The 20,969-nt window shown below is 39.7% G+C and overlaps 1 protein-coding gene across 1 annotated transcript in view; it reads right to left on the bottom strand.

Annotated features, from left to right (window-relative positions):
* Positions 1-2,361: 2,361 nt before the first annotated feature.
* CUZD1 (CUB and zona pellucida like domains 1) overlaps positions 2,362-20,969 on the bottom strand; it is a 60,646-nt gene continuing 42,038 nt past the window's right edge. Inside the window, exons 3-11 of the mRNA XM_030568865.1 lie at positions 20,317-20,628; positions 14,199-14,213; positions 12,677-12,712; positions 11,038-11,200; positions 10,504-10,715; positions 8,962-9,134; positions 7,655-8,043; positions 4,738-5,009; positions 2,362-2,718 (exon numbers count right to left, since the gene is read on the bottom strand). Of these exons, the coding sequence (XP_030424725.1) occupies positions 2,537-2,718; positions 4,738-5,009; positions 7,655-8,043; positions 8,962-9,134; positions 10,504-10,715; positions 11,038-11,200; positions 12,677-12,712; positions 14,199-14,213; positions 20,317-20,628 (1,754 nt within the window). The 3' untranslated portion in view covers positions 2,362-2,536. The remainder of the gene's footprint in view (positions 2,719-4,737; positions 5,010-7,654; positions 8,044-8,961; positions 9,135-10,503; positions 10,716-11,037; positions 11,201-12,676; positions 12,713-14,198; positions 14,214-20,316; positions 20,629-20,969) is intronic.

The raw sequence follows: 20,969 nt of genomic DNA, 5'->3' as shown, positions 1-20,969 counted from the left end.
ATTGAGATGTTAACAAGCTAGAGGCACAAGGTTAACAAAGATTGCAAAGGATTGCAGGACAGGAGTGGAGCTTCCCCTGTTACAGGTATGTAGATGAATCCCATTACTGCAGTACCTGAGCACCTCACAGTCTTCCATGTGAACTCAACCCTGTGATGTACTGTTATCATCTTTCTTCAGTCCTGGGGTTCTCAAACCTTATCATCATGAAGACTATCTACAGGACTACTTCCTTTCCCATTTGCTCTGATGCAGACCAGATCCCTGCCCCATCTATTAATACATAACTTCCCTGTGGCAGCTAAAGCAATTGCTCACATGAAAAAGTAATATTAGGACAGTAATGTATTTTCAGCTTCCTTTAATGCAGGTTAGTACCTAGAAACAAGGAAAATAGCCAGCATATGACTAGCCAGATCTACATGACCACCAACAAAAGCCACATAGAGCAGTGTGAGACCCACTGACCATTCCTCAGTCTTATTCCATTCTATTCAGATTTATCTTACCTAGACCACAAAGATTAAGAGGTCTTTTCTCCCACCAATAACACACAGTACAGTTCTGACTCACAATTTTCTCAGAACACTCCCCCTGCCCCAATCACTATGAAGTACCTTTCCTGATAAAGGAAGTTCAAACCAGTTAATTTAGGGGCGCGAGAGGGAATTTGAAAAAAAAACCTGACATCAGCAGAAACCTTGGGTTTCATAGAAAAAAGTCCTCTGAAATGTTTGAAAATAAAATAATTTACCAGATATTCAGGAACAGGTCTTTTTTACAATAATTTCTTTGCCCGTATACAGAAAATCACTTAGAAAAATACACTAGCTGAAGGGCATAGTTGTGACATTCTGACATATATTGGACTTTAATAAAATATACATATGGCTCATTAGAGTCAATGAAAGTAAGGGAAAGAGCGTGTGCTTGGGCCTACAGGAAAAAAGATTGCAAGTGCACAGGACATTTTGAAGTGCATCTAGAATCCATCCGCATGGTGTGTGTTCTCAGGTCAACTACTCTGCACAGAAATAACTTTTAAAAAATATTGGGTCAGAAAATATCCTCAGCTTTGGGCATACCATGGAGCTGGAAAGCTGCTGGATCTCCCTAGCTGACGATACTCTCAGTGTGGGTCTAGCTCCTATGCTAGTGTTCCTGCCACCCTTGCACTTGGTGACATAGAGGGGGGAGGGGTAGGCATGATCAGAGCACCAATATGGTCCAGTAATCCTTGGCTGGTGGATGGCTCTTTGGGGGCCATAATCAGCTGGCATCTTTAGGGTGAGCCCCAGGGAGCTGCAACTGGCTCCTTTGCAGTCCCCTCTGTTCTCCACTGCAATCTTGACATTTCCCAGGTTTCAAAAAAACACACAAAGATATTAGAAAAATTGAAGAGAGAATTTCTGAGTCAAATATCAGTGACCAATCCCACTGAAATGTCTGGCTTCTTAAAACCAGTTTCTCTGTAATATTACGTACTTCTTAAAGGCAGAGACAAATCTCATTTTCTTATAAAAAGCCTAAATAAATACACTTATTGATTGTACCAACCATGTTTTGGAAATGGGAAAAAAAAACCAACACAAATTGGTTCTTGCCAAAGTTTCTTTATCACAAACCACATTTTTCATATTGCAAAGCAATAATTTGGAGATGCAGAGGCATTATATTTGAAAGTACACAAATAGAAATATCGCTTTGTAAACACGTTTCTGATTTTAAATTGCTGCGTTTACATAAGAGATTCATTCAGACTAGAAACCATCCCATCCTACAAATTTGCACCATCTATCATTTGACTCCTCACCATAATTTCCACATCAGACTATTCGAGATGTTAGAAGCACTGGTCTAGAGAGGAGGATTATGAGGAAGAAAACATGCATAAGAATCTAAATATCTTGATGATCAGAAATGACTGAAATGTCCTAGGGTAGGCATAAAAGGTAAACATAAAAATGTCAGATTGCCCTTTATTATGTATAAAGTTGTCAAAACAAAGTACTCTCCATCTATCTTAAGTACTTGTATGGCCCCATTCCCTGTAATATCCTGTGAGGTAGGAAAGTGCTGATATCTCCATTTTACAGATGGGTAACTGAGGCCCAGAGAGACTGTGACTCACCCATGATCACACAAGATGTTTGTGGTGGAACAGGAATTGAACCCAGTTTTTAGCCTATCTAGGCTAGAGATAGTCCTGAGCTGCAAAATCTAGTTCTAGATTGAGGGGGAGGGAGCTAGTGGGCCAGATATGGGGCTGGAGTTCAAGTCCATGGACATGGCTGCAAGTCAGAGAGTTGGGATCTGGATTCAAACTTCTCCTAGCTTCTCATGTTATTTGGAGGTGGGGTTTTAACCTCAGGCCCAACTCTAGCCTGAATTTACCAGAACTCAGATGGTAGTATCATTACAGTAAGGTTTTCATACTTTCTCTTTAAAGCATGATTTGTCATATACAAGTTATTTAGTGCAAATGCTAAAAATTGAATCATTACATAAATGCCCTGATGCTGGTGTCTTTAGTGTCTCACATTATCTCATATGGAATCGGTCTCTTCAGTTTATTTTTCAAAATAAACCCAACAAGAGTGAAAATAACAGCTGCAAACACCACACCCGTAACAATAAATGGAGCCTGGGAATGATCGTCAGTAGCAGTAAGTGAACCACGGGAATCCACATCTTCCTGATGTTCAGAATAGTCCAGCTCTGTGAATTAAGAGAGAGAGTTTTGGTTTCATTTTGTTCTCTGCTCTAGTTATTGCCGAAGATACCAGGACAAAGACAACTTGAATTACAAAGTTATGTTCTAGATCAGGTCAAGAAATAAATCAATTTCACTCTATTTTATACAAGATATTCTAGACACATCAATCCATCTTTATATTAGTAAAGACTATTTCATGAACTGAACCCCCAGCAAGGATGTTTTAGGTTCAATATTAAGAAAACATCATAACTAGGACAGGAGCTAGGTAGGGAATGGAGTAGTTTTTCAGGGAAGGTTGAGGTTTCACTTTACTAGAGATATTCAATGTGAGACATGACAACCACAGCTCTTGAACAGTTTGTGGATAATTAAATCAATGAGGCTAGAAGGAAATGGACTGCATCTCATCTTTCTTCCTGAAGAATTGATTCAATTAGCATTTTTAAGCTGGGCAGATTAAAATGATGGGTTTGAAATGTGTTAAGTAAGGAACAAATTTGTAGATGATCTTAGTCAATAAACAAGTCCCTGATGTTTATAAGGGAGTTGTTGCTAAAGCAGTAAAAGCATGCTGCACTGCGAAATCAGAAGTAAGAATTTGTAAAATGAAATGGAAAGTGATCTACAGAACCTTATTGTGACAATAAGCCAGCAAGGGTTAAGCAACCAGCAGGCTGAGTGATCCAAAATCAATCTTTAAGGTCATTTTAGAAAAGTATTGAAATGGTAAACAGGGCCATTCCTTGAAGATAGTTAACAAAGGTTAAATAGGCCAGACTTCTTAAAATGTAAATCTGTATTGTTAAAGAATTAGAATCAGATAGCAATTGTATTTGTCTGTGTTTACCTATATCTTATTAGAAATTTTAACAATGTGATCTAATTAGCTTGTAAATGCTGAACTTCAGTTGCTATCTGTAATGCTTCATTATATATTCAATTGATTCAGAGATCAAAAGGGGATATTAAAAGAAACTTGTGGTATAATAATATCATTGTCTTTATTTCTCTTTGATGTTTATAATAAACTACCTATGAACCGTTTGAATGGGCAATTGCCTTATGCTAATCAATGCAACTAGTTTATATGTGTATACGTAAGAAATAGAAGTTTAGCTTCAAAGCAACAATATGCACTGTCCATTCTTCATCTGGGAAGGCCCCTGCTAGGGTGACCAGACAGCAAATGTGAAAAATTGGGACAGGGGGCGGGGGGTAATAGGAACCTTTATAAGAAAAAGACCCAAAAATCGGTACTGTCCCTATAAAATCGAGACATCTGTTCACTCTAGCCTGCTGTGATGTCTGCTGTCAAAATGCTATCAACTTGCTAGAGAACATAAAAGCAGCTTTGGGCCTGATCTCATTTTATCTCAGAAATGCTTAAACTTTGTCAGGGGAAGTTCAGGTCATCATACTGAGGTCTCCAGGTGTACCCTGAACTATCCCTGCAAATTCTCAGAAGAATTTGAACAAACTCTACACATGGACTGCCTATTGGACTAAAACCCATTGAACTGATTCTAGAAGTACTTTCACAAACCAGCAGCCTCACCATCTCTGTTATGAAATTGACCTAAGAACTTTACTCATATCTGTATGTATAATGATCTTTAACCACAGTCACTTTATTTTCTTTAATAAACCTTACTTTAGTTAATAAGAATTGGCTGTAAGCATTTATTTGGGTCAGATCTGAAATATTCATTGACATGGTAGGTAATGGTGTCCAGTCTCTTGGGGCTGGTAGAATTTTGTGGTGAATAAGGTTTAAAGTAACTCTCACTATATAGACTTAGCTCACCAGGTGGGAGCCAAATGCTGGATTGCGTAAAAGAAACTGTAGTTTAGCTTCTTTGTAGGTAGTACAGAAGCCGTTTTGTTATTGGCTTGGTGAATCTAATTATAGGAATAAACCACAACTTTGGGGGATTGTCTGCCCTATTCTTTGCAGTTTGAGCATTCTCAGTGTGAGCCACACTTACACTAAACAAAAGAGAAGGTTATTTAAAATTTACCAGCATTCCTGTTCTTAGTGCCATCTTTCCGAAGCTGAATAGGCCCAACAACAACATCCACTTCTTCTTGGTAAGAGCTTGTATCTCTCTTGGACCTGGGTGTGCAGCCTTGGTAGCATCGGGAAGAATAATCATATACCCTGCACACCACCATTTTAAACTTCAGGTAAACTGATGTATGTTTGTTAATAAACTTGAAGGCATTAAATTTGAAGCGTAAGGTGGAGGCGTAGGGTGAATAGTATACACGATAGGTAGGATCTCTAACACACCTAAAATAAACAAATAAAATACAATTCATCTTCATGCATACACACAGAAACAAATCACAGGCATCAAGCACGCCCTACATGCAAAGATAAAAATTAAAAATGCATTGACAACAAAAAGGGAGAAAATATATAATTATAGTAATAGAAAATGAAAGAGGTTAAAATAGTGGCAGACACTTGTCTAAAAGCAAAATATACAATATTTTTTCTAACTCAGCAAGGTATTTACATACATGCAAGAGTGTGAGTAGTTTTACTGAATTGGATGCTTGAAGTTAAGCTTGTGCATAAGTCTTTGTAGGATCAGGGCCCAGAACAGACAAGTTGCAAAGAGGTCCCCTGGAGATGTCCTGGCAACTAATAACTGAAAAGAGCCCAAGGCTGCTTATTAATATCTCCAGACTGCAATGTCTGTGACCCCTGTAGAAGAGCTGAAGCAAATGGGGCTTATTTTTATGATTAACAGGAAAATGTAACCAAGATTTAAGCTCTTAAGTGAAGCTGGCCAGAAAACAACAATTCCATTTCACACACAATTTTGAAATTTGTTTTTGTTCCAAAGATAAAAAAATTTGAAATCTCATTTTTCATGAAAAAACCATGAGAGAGAGAGAGTCCAAATGCAGAATAGCCAGGGCTGTTACACAGGAGATAAGAGACCCAGAGTCAAGTCCCTGCTCTGCCTGATTCAGAACAGGGACTTGGACCTGGGTCTCCCACAGCCCAGGCAACCTAACCACTTGGCCTAGGTCTCTCTCTTTGTCTCACCTGAGAAAGCCTTCCCAATGACATTTCTGTCAGAACGGATACATCTCCATGAAACTATTCAGCTTTGAACAGCTGTTTTTTTGACAGGAAAAAGTTTAGTCACAATTTTTCCTACCAGCTCTACTCTGAAGGGCAGGCTCCGGCTCCTTACTAAATGGTTATACAGCACCTAGCACAGTGGGGCCCCGATGTCTGATTGGGTTCTCTAGGTGCTACTGGATATGAATAATAAGGATGATAAATTCCTTCTTCCATTCTGTGCCATCTTATCCAACTCACTCTCAATCCTCTGATTTCTGCTTTGGATGCAAGAAGCAAGAAAGTCAATGTTTCCAATGACCCTAATCTCTAATAAGTCAGCTGCAGAGGAGCTTCACAGAACAAGATTCTAGTATGTTTCACTTTCCTGTCAGCACTGACTCACCATAGTAAGTGCCAAAATTCCATGCCAGTGCATTCTGGTTCAATTTAACCAACATGAAAAGGAACTCAACTTATCTGTTAATACATAGCTATTATCTCAGAATAATCTGCAGACTTGTCATATCATCAATGTATTTTATACACATTTTAATAAACTCATAAGCATAAGAAACATCACAAGGTATTAAACTTGTATAAACTGAGATTAAGACTGCATGTGTAACTATGTTTTATATTCATGCCAACACTTCTCTCACCTACAGATGGTTAAGATATGTTTGAATGTAGATATGGAAAAATTTATTTCCTTTTGGGTTTTAATTTAAACAAATATGAGGTTTAAAAGATTTGGCTATCTCTTCGCTGTATGATTTTTTTTATCAGATCATTTCTTAAAAGGGCTGTTTTGAATATCTAATTTTCATCTCCTGCAATAGATAGGGGGTTTAAACTATCATGCAGATGGCGTCTTTAAAACTTAATTTCTGTATGTCCTGCCACTCTAATGCTACCCTTGCTGAATTATTTTGAAATTTTACTCTTATTCCCCATTATTTATATATAATTAGGATTGCACCAATAAATAGAGTCATATTAATTGACAATGGGACTTGCTCATGAAAGACTTGTACTTTCATATCCAGAAAGTTGTAGAGTCTAACACTGGAGAACTCTACTGAAATTCTAGCGGGTAAAGCTTAGAAACACAGGAATCGCTATTCTGAATGAGATCAGTTATTTTTATTTTCTTACCAGACCTAAGAATCTAATTTTTCTATAATTCTTTTATCTGACTTTTCCACAATAAATGGTTTAAACTAAGCCAGATGAACAATTCTGGGACATTAAAATTCTTAAGTGTCACTTGCAAAACACAGAATACTCATGAAAAGAAACTGAAAAGATTTTAAAAAGCAGGAAAAATACAGAAAAGTAGGAAAAATCAAACATTAAACTTCAGTCATTTGAACCAAACTTTGAATTACAGTAATTTGAAATAACATTTCCAGTATGCTACAAAAAAAAACCTAGGACTGAAAAAGAATGATTTTTTTTCTTTAAAAATGGAGCAGAATATTTTAAAAATACAGTTGAATTCTATAGACAAACTAATTGGGGCTGAACTCAATCTTGATGTGGGCAGGTGAAAATCCACTGACATCAGAGGAGGTTGGGGTTATACCTGTTTACATCAGAACTGAATTTACCTCTTTAGCTACTATGTTACATCCTTGAATGGAATCACTGATGCAGAGTTATATCGTCTAACTGTCATTTCTATTGACTTCTCATTTTTTGCCAGGATTTGCCAAAAAAAATTTTTAAAAATAGTTTAGTGGCAAGGAAAACTGGAATTACTTCACACTGTCCCCGTTCAAATTATTGCATAAACAAAACAGATACAGTACTCCATGCACAGTTTCATTGAAAACCATCACTGGAAAAGTCCTTACCCACTCCTGATAATGTCATAGGTTACTGTTGTAAAATCATTGGGATCAGGTGATGCAACACATGTGTCCAAAAACAACACCAGATTTGGGTCAGAGCTGTGAATTGAAGCTTGAAGGAATAAATTCTGGTTCAAGTCAACGTAGTATGGAGAGTCATACACTGGTCTTGAGAAGGATGGTGATTCATAAAATGAAATGGTCACGTTGTATCTGCCATACTGAGTTTCATTGACTTCAGTAACATCCTCAGCCACATACATTATTTCAATCCATCTATTTTGGAGCATTTTGCAATTGATATGCAAGTGAAGATCTTTTTGCCTTTTGATTATGTAACCAGAAGAGATTGCTTTGATCAAGTTGGAATAGATGATAGTGTTGTTGTTTCCCTGTTTGACACATTAAATACACAATTATCTAATGTAGTCACGCTTTTGCCTGAGGTCACAATTATACCTCTACCCCGATATAATGCTGTCCTCGGGAACCAAAAAATCTTACTGAGTTATAGGTGAAACCAAGTTACAGCAAACTTGCTTTAATCAGCCAGAGTGCACAGACTTACCCCCCCCCGCCCGCCCGCCCACCTGAGCACTGCTTTACCGCGTTATGTCAGAATTTGTATTATATTGCGTCACGTTATATAATGGTAGAGGTGTACCATTATTCTTACTAAACTTTTGGTATGCCCATAGAATAACACACATTTTAAAAGTGTTGTTTCAGTATTTTGAAAAGAAGTGTGACTTATGAATAGAAATGACCAATTTTAAAAAGCTTTGTTGGCTGTATAATATAGTGATTACATTGAGATGTAAAAAATATTTTCTTTGAATCCAAACACAGCCAAGTTAGTTTACATTTATGCAAAGCTTTGACTATGTAATACACAAAGGTCCTGATTCAGCAAGGTACTTAGAATTGTGGTTAATCTAAAGTTCTATAGAAGTGAATGCTTTAAATTGGTACCTTACTGAACTGTGGCTTATGTAAGTGCCAAGTATTATTACTATTCATGAACATCAGCTCATGCTAGAAAAAAGTCTATGAACAGGGGTTAAGGTTGCTCACCTATCTTCCCTGTCCCCCAATATTCCCCATAAAGTCAATCTACAATAAGTGATGTGTTCCTTGCAGGCAGGGGGAGGACAGGTGTGGGAGCATTCAATGAATCTGAACCTGCAGTCGTTGGTTCATTTGTAACACCTGTGAACCACAGCAGGTTTCTGTTCATGACCCTTTTTAAAATACATTCTGCAGTTTGCACAGACCTACTTACACAGGTTGCTAAATATTCAACTTCATACCTCTCGTCTTGTGCCACAGCGATTGTATGGGATGTTGAATATAACATAGTTTGATGTAATGATTGGTCTACAGTAAGGGTCATTCAAGCTGACATCCCATGCATCGTAGCCATGTGAGTGGAGATACGATCTCCTAATAACTGCATGCATGTATTCTGGCAAGCACAGAAGAGCTAGTGGGTGGATAAAACATACATTATTAGTATGTACAGGCATACAATCATAATTAAATGTTGCAATCTATACATATGCTGTTATCTACTCTGTGTGTAGGTTGGGAGAGGGGAAGGGGTTCATAAGCCAAACCACATGATTTTACTATCTTACGTCTTAAATACTGAATGACCAGGGGCCTGTGGGTTTTGGCTGAGGATTATTATTACTATGAAAATCTGCAAATTATAACTTCTCCTCCTGTGATCAGTGACAGTCTCATCGATAAATCACAGTTACCATAGTAGAAAAAATGCGGCAGTTAAGTAAAAGTCCTATTGAAGTTGGTTTTGAATTTTGCTTGAGTAAAATTAAGAACAATGTTACCAGGGCCATTATTAAGCAAATAAAATAAAGTGTTTCAGTACTTTTGGGAGAGAATGATCTAAAATGCAATAGAAGGTGAAGACAAAGGTAACAGTAAAGTAAAGATAAATTGGTGTGTTTGTTGACAGCAATTAATGCACCAGATTTTGCTATCTTGAATTATACTGATCAGCCAATGGAATTAACCAGTTATGTTCTATTCAATATGATCAAGGGTTGCCGAAACAAGGGTTTGCATGTATGGCCTTACATGAGCCATATGGGGTTTGGAGCTACATGTGCAGAGGCTGAATAACATCAAAGTGATAGTCACTGCTTGGGGACTGGATCCTGTGGTCCTTACGTGGGCAAAGTTCACTTTGAAAACAATAGGAGTCTTGCCTGAATGAGTGCTTTGTATGGCTGTGAAACGTGTTCTAGTTCATTTGTGGGCACCTCTGCTGCTGAAGACATGGACAAATTGCAGGGAATTCAAGGAAGAGCCTCAAAAATGCAAAAGGAAGTGGAGGGAATGATTCTAAATATAAATAATTCTAATACTAAACATGTACCAGCAAAGTGCTCAACAGGCATTGAGCTCAAATAAATAACTAATGAGTTGGGGAGAGGACATAAAATTCACTTCTGCTATATAAAGAGGAGTGCTTGCAATGAGAGTTTTGCCTGCATCAGGACTAGGATCAAACCCAGAGAGAATGAACGCTTAGGTCGTACAAGGTGCCATAAGTAAGAGTAATGAGATGATGTAAAGAAAAAGTTAATGGAGGCTGAATATCAAAGAAAATGTCTAAAAATAATTACTTTGATAATAACAAACATTGATTTTGTTTAAATATAAAACTGAAAGTAATAGGTTGATAATCCCGCAGTATGAAAGATGACAGTGAGTGCTTGCTATACTGAAGTGGTTCAACAACATTAATAAATAGTTATTTAGGAAATAAAATCAGTAACTAGGCTTGTCTGCTGAAAAGTGAAGTTCTGTATTAAACATGAACTTACTAGTATTCTGATCTGCTGGAAAGGTGTAATAAGCAGCATGGAACCCTCTGTTTGTGACACTCAAGTCACTGTGAAATCGAACTGTCATCAAGTTTGAGGACGATGTATATGTGAGATAGGAACCATGACAAATTTTCCCCAGTAAAGGAGAGGTATGGAGTGGCCCATCATAGATCTCAATATAATCATACTGGCATGTACCACCTTCTGTCCTGGGGAATAAACACGAACATTTTGTAAACTATTTTGTGAACTCCTGTTTAACTAGTCACCACTAAATCTCAAATTAAACCCATCAGTCTGCCAGGTATTTGTGACAGATTGTCTTCATTTTGCTTCTTATATGATACCAACCAGGATTGAACAAATAACCACAAATACTATTATATTCATACAATTTTCATTTTAGGTTTACTGGTCATTTACAAGTGTTAAACCCTGTTAAGAAATGTCCTTGAAATGGAGAGGGTACCAATTTCAAAATTCCATGATTTTGAACCCATGAATTGCCTTGGAAATTAGTGCCTTACTTACTCTATAACACTAAATGAAAGTGTCACACGGAAATTGCTCACTGCTTCTATTTCCCACACACAATCTGCATTGTTTGGATAATTCCCAGGATAAAACGGGCTTTGAAATGTCCCAGATGAATACTGAAGGATACCACCACAAGTATATTTTGCTGAAGAATAAACTGTAAGAAAAGAAAATACATATGAGTCATTTATATATACTTTTGCATATATTTGTATATGATTTATCAGTCGATGCCAAAACCTGCTGAAGTTAAAGGAAAGCTTCCTATAACTTCAATGAGGTGTTCTGTGATCAGAATCTAATCCTGAGCGCTGTGGAGCCCACTCAGTTTCATTTAACACTCAGCACCTCTCAAGATTAAGCCCTAAATGTATATAATTGGAGACAGAAAATATGGGCCAAAGAAAATGTTCAGGGGAGAAAGATTATGCTTTTTTTCTCCAATAATGTTATGTTCTTAATTCAGATTGGAAGTAACTTTTTGAAGAAGCACCTGGTGCACTGGGAACAAAAATTACAGTCTGAATGAAAATATCGTCTACAGCCAACATTGGAATGTAACAATTTTTACTTAATGCAGAGCTTTAATTGACACACGGCTTAAGAACGGCCAAACTGGGTCAGACCAAAGGTCCATCTAGCCTAGTATCCTGTCTTCCGACAGTGGCCAATGCCAGGTGCCCCAGGGGGAATGAACAGAACAAGTAATCATCAAGTGATCCATTCCTGGTCGCCTATTTGAGCTTCTGGCAAACAGAGGCTAGGGGCACAACCTTTGCCCTGCTTATACAAAAAAGCGAAAAACAGCAAGGAATTTCATTATCTTGTTGAGCGACGCACAGAAAAAAATATTGGATTTTTATTTTTCCTCCTGTGAAGCACACAGAAACTGAGTTTAATGGCATGTATTTGTTGACCGGTAACTGTTTTATTTGTCCCGGTGCTGCTCTTGGGGGCCCAAGTCCTCCTGATAGGAGCACAGCCTATGGACAGTGTGAGGCTGGTAGTAGCCCCCAGAGCGCCGGGACCAGGTGGTCTTGGAGTCAGGTTGCTTGGGAATGCAGCCCAAAGTTGGTGGTAAACTCCATCTAAGGCTAAATACTGGCACGAGACTGATAGTCAACAAGTACCGTAAGGGAAAGTTGAAAAGAACTTTGAAGAGTGAGTTCAAGAGGGCGTGAAACCATTAAGAGGTCTGTTTTATTTGATTTACCTATTGCCCCAGTCTGAAAACATTCATGTACATGCTTATTTCAACTGACAAAGAGTTTCATTGAAGCCATTGGAATCATTCACATTAGCCAAGTTAAGCACATACATAAGTGTTTGCATTATTGCGGCTTAAGTGTTTCCTTTAAAGTAAAAATTCCTAAATATAGTATCGTACTGTACTACTCTATCCCTATTTAGAAATGCTAGTTGCCAAAAGAAAGAAAAAGTTGATATTCGAAAAATGTATTGCCATCAGCCTGAAGACAGCTTGCAAAAAGGACTAAGATTTATCATCATGCTGTACTTATTTTCCTGTCCAAGGAATCTGGTGCCATTAATATGTGAATAATTTGTGTATTATAATCAGGGAATAGAGAAGACTACAACATACAAATAAAGAAGTAAAATAATTCTGAATTACCTGTTGAAGGCAGCCATGTTGGAATAGTAGTAGAAACTATTAATACAAAAGAAGAACAATATTTAAATGGGCAACATCTTTAATAGAGACATATATAGTTTTTGAATAATGCGCCATATCCAAGAAAATGCCAATAAAATCAAAACTAAATTGACAGTATAATTGAATGAGGACAGAAGAGAGAGAAAGAATGGATGAAAATTAGAAAGGGATAAGCAGGTCAGTGGATGGAGAGATGGGGAAAGAGATGGCAGGCGGGCTGGCAGGCAAATCATGATACTAAACAATACAAAGCAGGCACCCATTGTGCAAATAACACAGAACTATATTTCTATCCAGTTGTCTAATTCACAAAGCTGATCAAAAGTTAGCTGTCTGCATATAATTACTGCAATGAAGAAGAGGAAGGAAACAAGAGTGTTAAGAAATACAATGATTACGTTTAGGACCCAATCATGTAAACATGCATGCACTGAATCCCTACTCTTGGAGGCTTTGAGGAATGGATTAGATGGATCTCTCTCAGGAATGGTCTAGGTATACTTAATCTTGCCTTAGTGCAGAGGGTATAGTCTAGATTGCCTCTCGAAGCCCCTTCCAGCCCTACATTCTCCAAAATAATTCTCTTATCCTCAATAGTCCCATTTAAAGCAATATGAGTATTCAAGTGAATATTCATGTGGATTAATTATTACTGGGGCTTTTGTACTGTTGTAGCACCTAAGACCCCCAGTCATAGACCAGGACTCCTTTCTGCTAGGCCCTGTTTAACATTTTAAATGACATTTCTCAGTACCATGAGATGTTGGCTAAAATGTTTTATTTTCTTTTGTGCGTCCGTTGGCTCCTGAAAGAAATTCATCCTAGGAATGTATTTTATTTTTGTTAAGAAGAGGGATATTTATAATTAGAGCTGAGCAAAAGATTTCTAGAAAATAGTTTTTCTTTATTATATATATATATATATTCTAGAATAACGATCAGCCTTCAAAAATTTGATCCAAGAGTAGTGCAGGTTTGTAGAAACTGTGAGGGTACTTTAAAATCTTGTAATCTATTTTTTAAATCAGTAGGGGGCGCTCAAACTCCTCAACATATATAAAACCCATCAATTCAGCCATTTCTCTTTCAGTTTTCCCTGTCTCTTTCGCTTTTATCGCTCACAGCCACTCCCCTTTGGCCAGCAGGGTAGAATGCCTAGTGCAAGAGGCTCCATCATCTCTCTTTAGTTTACACCGTGTGGTACAACTTAGTTTTGCCAGTGACTCCGGAACCTGGAACTGTAGATGCTGAACTAGAGGTGCTCAGGGTGCGGCTGCAGCCCCTGGCTTGAAGTGGCTTCCATCATATACAGGGTTTATAGTTTGGTTTAATGGCTCTCAGCACCCCCACCATACACATTGTTCCAGCACCACTCCCTGGTGCCCCTGTTTGGGAGCAGTAATACTGCTGTTTATTGGATTGGCAAACACTGGGAAAGAGAAAGCTATGTAAACAAAAAATATTGAAAAGAGACAATTACCATGTGTTAGTGCATCTGAAAGATAAAAGAGAAAGACAGAAGTTAGTGATTTTGATTTTTTTTTAACATGGCTATGTTTTACCAAAAATATATAGAAAACAGTGCTTAAATGTAAGCGAGGAAGTAACTCCACTGACTTGTAACCAAAATGTGATCAAAGTTAAGCATGTGCGGAGGTGCTTGGCTGGATTGGTGCCATCAATATATTCAATCTTGTGAGGAAATCCTTAATATTCAGACATGTTCTAAGGATATTAACTGTCAGTTCTATGCACCAATGAATTTCACATCAGGCCATCTAAATGATGCTGAGGTTATTCCCAAGGATTAGAGTGGGCTATACAAACCATAAAAATACATATGGGCTTATTCATATTTCTAATAATTTTATATCTATTAATCTGATGCTCACTGAAGTAAGGGACTCTTAAAAAAGAGACTTGAGCAAAGTTCATTGTGGGCAGGCACTCCCTGCACTGCAACTAAGAGTTCTGTTTAAAGAAAGAGAGCCAGGACAGAAGATTGTATTGGTGCTTTTCTGATGTGTACATAAAGGGGATGACACCACAAAGCTCATTTTCACTTGCAATTTATGCTATATTCTAATGAATTAAGACAAGCCACCATGGTCGAATTATATAAATAAGGTAGCATTTGACCAATAAGTGATTCACAGAAAGATTTCACTGCAATTGATGCACCTTTTTATAGCAAACATTTGAAGGTACAGGTCAAGTTAAATCTGTCATGAAAGTAATAATGATGACATCACCAAGTGCTTATGTAGCACTTTTCATCATTAGGTCTCAAAGCACTTTACAAAAAAAAGTAAGTATTCTTATCCCCATTTTACAGATGGAAGAGAGAGGTAAAGTACTTTTTAAAAAATTTCTGGTGAGTAAGTGAAAAGGCTAGATTGAACTCAGTTAATAAATTCACAGGCAGCTTATAGTACAGCTCTCCTCTGAAAAGTGATTCCATCCAGTTCCCTAGCTAGGAAGAAAGAGACTCTACAGCCTAGTGGTTGGAGCACTCACCTGGTGTGGGGAAACCCAGGTTCAAGTCTGCTCCAAGGCAGAGCAGGGACTTGAGCCTGGATCTCATAAGAACAGTCATACTAGGTCAGACCAATCGTCCATTTAGGCCAATATCCTGTCTTCTAACAGTGGCCATTGCCACATGCTTCAGATGAAATGAACAGAACAGAGCAATGTAGAATGATCCATCCCTGTCCTCCAGTCCCAATTTCTGGCAGTTGAAGGTTTAGGGGCACCTGGAGCATGGAGTTGTTCCCTGACCAATGGCTAATAGCCATTGATGGACCTATTCTCCATTAATTTATCTGATTTTTTTAACCCAGTTGCCTTCACAACATCCTCTGGCAATGAGTTCCATAGGTTGACCATGCATTATATAAAGAAGTACTTCCTTCTGTTAATTTTAAACCTACTGCCTATTAATTTCATTGGGTTACCCATGGTTCTTGTGCTATGTAAAGGGGTAACTAACATTCCCTATTCACTTCCTCCACGTCAATCATGATTGTAAAGACCCCTACCATATCCTCCCTTGGTCGTCTCCTTTCTAAGTTGAACAGTCCCAGTCTTTTTAATCTATCCTCATATGGAAGCTGATTGATGTAGGTGCCGGAACAAGAGGTGCTGCTGCACCCCCGTCTTGAAATGGTTTCCATGATATACAGGATTTACAGTTTGGTTCAATGGCTTTCAGCACCTGCACCATAAAAATTTTATATCCCTGGTGATCGATACCCCTAATCATTTTTGTTGCCATTATCTGTACAGTAGCGTAGTTACCACTAAGGGCTACATTTCCAAAACATAGGTTCTACTTGTCTCTCTGTAAGCTGTCACTTCTGCCTGCACAAACAGTCCAGTGTGCCAAGAATGTAGCAAATGTGGTAGGCAAGTGTTTACCTGCATGCATGCAAAAATGCTAGCAACTGGCACGTATGCAATGAGAGGTCGGGCTAGTGTAGACTGAAGGCCAACAGTGTCTGAGGCACTTTCAAAGAAGTGTTTTGACTGACAGCCAAAAGGATATATTATTAATACAGTCTAACTTTCCCTCCACAGACTGGCGGAGCACAGCAGCTGTCTTTGCGCTTTTATTAAAATCTGGCGACAGCCATACATATCTACTTTACTGTGAAGAATTTGTGCTGGTGGCTATCACACATATATATCCTATTTAAACAGAATGACTGTTCTGTTTTCAAGCAATGGCAATTACCAAAATACAGGATTTAATGCTTCTTGTTACTCTTTTCAATGCGGTAAGAACAATTACCAGTAAATTTGTCTCAGATACTCTGGTTAGCATAGAGAATATATATTTTATGAACCTGGTGGGATGAACTATTTATTTAGGGTTGTCATTCTTTCTATGTTATCCATTTTTATTTCTTCCTTGACAGTAGACAGTATAAGCAATTCCAGTTAAATGGGCAAGTTTTACAGTAATGCATAAATGGTTAAGGAAAAATGAGGGGATTTGTGTGTTCCAAATGTAAACAGAGTGTGAAGTTACCCATACAAATATGGGGCCAAACCCTCAGATAATGTGAATGCTCCCTCTCCTCAATCAATGGGGAAAATAACATTGAGTGACCAGAGGGGAGGCAGCATCCAGGAGGTGCGGGTAGAGGGCTGGCTTGAGACAGTGTGTGTGGCTGGGAAAGGGGGGCTATCCCCTGGGGTCCGTCACTGTTCCCATTGGATGGAGATGAGGCAATGGGCTAGCTGGTTGGCTCTTGTGCCCCTCCCCCCATACCTATTAAGCTTACCCAATCTTTTCTAAAAGCCTCTTGCTCCAGCCTCCCCTTAGTATGTGTTGTGTTATTTGTATGCTGTGGGTCTGATTGATCACCTGTTATGGGTTCAGAAAATAATTTTTGTTTGTTGGACCAAACTGGCAAAAGGTCCAGTGGGATTTTTTTGCCTTCCTTGCAGCATCATGGAGACACAGTAACCTTATTGTGTTAAAACTTAAAAACGCTTATTATTGGGAAAAGCAATATTGTTTTAGCACAGCAGGTGGAACTATGCTGATTTAGCACAACCATCAGGTCTATGATGTATTAAGTAATTCTTATCTGACAGGCCTTATTTGTTAAACATGTATGAAACCGCATCTAAAAAGGACTAGACTGCCTGTTAAATATTGTTTTTGTTAATTAGTTGATACCTTTTCTAAGTTATTGAACTCACTTAGAACCACATTCAAGTCAACTATATTTAGGGATGAGGAAACTCTATGTGTCTAATATCATCTCATACCAAATCCATGCCTCATGCGTGCAAAAAGCCCTAAGCACAGTGGAACCACAGCACAAGTGAGATACCACAGAAAGACCAAGCAGGGGAACTCTAAGACCTCTACTTTCTACAGAGCAATGCTGCGGAAGTGTGGAGAAGCCTAAGTATATAATTTGCTCACAACGAGCTGAACTGATGTTCAACATGACCCTTTCCTGATCAGTAGGTTGCCAGGTGTCTGTCTTTCCACCAGAACACTCAGTCGAAAAGGGACCTTGGTGGCTCATTAAAAGTCTGATTGGTGCGGGCTGGCAGCTCCCTATGGCTCCTGAGAAGTAGCCGGCCTATCCCTCCAGCTCCTGGGCATAGGGGAAGCCATGGGGGCTCCGCGCGCTGCCCCCCACCCCAAGTGCTGGCTCTGCAGCTCCCATCGGCTGGGAACCGTGGACAATGGGAGCTGTGGGGGCAGCACCTGAAGGGGGTGGCAGCATGCAGAGCCCCTGGGGTCTTCCCTATACCTAGGAGCTGGAGGAACATGCTGACTGCTTCTCAGGAGCTGCCTGAGGTAAGTGCTACCTGGAGCCTGCACCCCAAACCGCCTCCCATGCACCAACCCTATGCCCCAGCCTGGACCCCCTCCCTACACCCCAACCCCCTGATCCTTGGCCCTACCCCACAGTCTGCACCACTAGCGGGAGTCCTCATCCCCTTGCACCCCAACCCAGGGCTGCCCAGAGGATTCAGGGGGCCCAGGGCAAAGTAGTTTCAGGGGCCCCTTCCATACAAAAAAGTTGCAATACTGTAGAATAATATATTCTTTTGGGGGCCCCTGCGGGGCCTGAGGCAAAATTGCCCCACTGCCCCACTCCTCTGGGCAGCCTTGCCCCAACCCTCTGCCCTAGCCTGAAGCCCCCTCCCACACCTTGAACCCCTCATTTCTGGCCCCACCCCAGAGCCCATACCCCAAGCCCATAGCCTGTACTCCCTCCCAACCCCCAACCCTCTGGGTCAGCCAGGAGCCCCCCTCACACACTCCAAACCCCTCAGCCACACCCCCTAGCCCAGAGCCCCCTCTTGCACTCCAAACCCCTCATCCCCGGCCCCACCCCAGAGCCCGCACCCCCAGCCAGAGCCTTCAACATCTGCACTCTAACCCCCTGCCTCAGCCCCCTCCCACATTCTGAATATCTCAGCACTACCCCCCAGCCCAGAGCCCCCTCCTGCATGCTGAACCCCTCATTTCTGGCCCCACTCCAGAGCCTGCAGCCCCAGGCAGAGACCTCACCCCCTCCTACATCCCAACCCTCTGCCTCAGCCTGGTGAAAATGAGTGAGTGAGGGTTGGGGGAAGCAAGTGACAGAGGGAGGGGGGATGGAGTGAGAGGGGGCTTCTGAGAAGGTGCAGGTCCTCATGGAAGGGGTGAAGCAGGGGGCAGGGCAAGGGTGTTCAATTTCGCCTGATTAGAAAGCACAGCTTTGCAGTCAGTGTGATCAGTAAGGTTGCCAACTTCATATTACTTCACATGACTTCTCAAGGATGTTGTTGTCAGACTGAGGTTTGCTTTCATAAGCCTAACTATGCAGTCTTCATTAGCTGGCAGGAGGATAGAAGAATTTTAGGAAACTAGCAAAAATGGGAAGAAGCTCTGACCCTGATGTATAAGAATCTCCAGGGGAAAATGGAAAATAAAAATAATATTTTTATACAGAGAATCTGCAAAATATAAAATTAACTCAGATTGATAATAATAATACTTTATATTTATATAGTGCTGTTCATGTATGGATCTCAAACTAGTTTACACAGAAGTAAAGTATCTTTATGCCCATTTTTACAGATGGGGAAACCAAGGCATAATATGACTTGGGACACACAGGAAGAAAGTCAAAAAGCTGCGAACAAAAATCAGATATTTTAACTCCCTGTGCCATGCCACTTTGGGGCTCATTGAAACTTCTTTGGCTTTTGGTCTGACCCTAAATGATTTTTTCCCAACTTTCTGAAATTGCTAATGAATCAAAATATCTGTTATTTGCCTGGATATCCTTATAAAATTTGAGCAAATGACATCAGAAGCTGCATGACTTTCCTGGAAGATGTTATGTTTCAAAACAAGTAGAGCAGAACTTTGAAAGCACCATGTTTGTGAAATCTTGTTAAGGGTAAATCATAAAGTATAGTAAAATGTGCTTGACCCTCACCGATGTCAATGAAGAAATTCCAAATGAATTTACCTTTCATAACTACAAAAAGTTTAGTACTTAAATAGGTCTTTTCATCTCAGGATCTCTGAGTGCTTCATGAAGCTAAGTAAGTCTCTTTATCCCTACTTTACTTATTGGATGACTGAGGCATTGAGAAGCTAAGTGGTATGGCAGAATCAGGAATAAACTCTACATCTTCCCCCTCCCGCCCCATTTCCATGCCCTATCCCAACGGAACCATCCTACACTCAAAGGAAATGAAGTTAACAGAACTGAAAACTAACCCATGGACGTGGAGCGTGCCCTTTGGAACTTCAGAGAGATGACTTAACTACTTGACCATCTTTCGTTTGTTTGATTTTTGTTTTGTTTTGTTTGTTTCATGTTTTTAAATCTCTTTATTCTATGCTTGCACAATCACATTCACCAGGGAACTAACTGGCTGGCTGAAGCAGGGAACTAATGTTTGAGGAAGTAGGAAAGTGGCCCTTTTAGTATAGGATTCAGTTCCAAAAACTCTGTTTCATATTTTGAAACCTCTCTGATGTGACTTTCACAAACATCTTAGACATGTTCAAAAGCAAATTCTTTGCCAGTTATTTACCTGCAAGAAACCTGCAAACTCTTGGTGTTTACCTGAACAGATGACACCAGCATCTTCTGAGTGAGCACAGTTATGAGAGAGCCATCCTGAATGAGGACAGTCCCATAGACGGTATTCCGATCCTCTACAACCCACATCATCCAGGACAATATTTCCCGAGCCTTGACCATAACAGGCACTGGTCTTTGCTGCAACACCATGTCCACAGCCAAGCTGCCTGCACACAACATCTGCATCATAGAGATCCCAGGAATCATCACAGACTGTTCCCCATGATCCTTGATAATAAATTTCAACACGACCTTCACATCTGCTAGATGAATTCACCAGTCTCAATGCCAGCCCTAAAACAGATTCAAGGAAATTGTTATTAGCACATTAGTCAGTTCTATTTGCTGGTATCTCTCACAGCCACTCCTGTCTGGCTAGCAGGGTAGAATGCATAATGCAATAGGCTCCACCATCTCTCTTTACACCAATTGTGCAGTACAACTTAGTTCTGCCAGTGACTCCTGAACCTGATGCTATAGGTGCTGAAACTGGGTACTCTAGGTGCTGTTCATTGGATTGACAAACATTGAAAAACAAAGAAATCTAAACAAAAAATGCTAAAAAGAAACAATGACCAGGTATCATCGAGCCTGAAGGATAAAAGACAAGGACAGGGTTGGTGATTTTTTTGTTT

This window comes from Gopherus evgoodei, chromosome 7, assembly GCF_007399415.2.
Source record: "Gopherus evgoodei ecotype Sinaloan lineage chromosome 7, rGopEvg1_v1.p, whole genome shotgun sequence".
In the NCBI taxonomy this organism is placed as follows: Eukaryota; Metazoa; Chordata; order Testudines; family Testudinidae; genus Gopherus; species Gopherus evgoodei.
The sequence above is the reverse complement of the archived record's forward strand: the minus strand, read 5'-3'. Positions and strand labels throughout refer to the sequence as shown.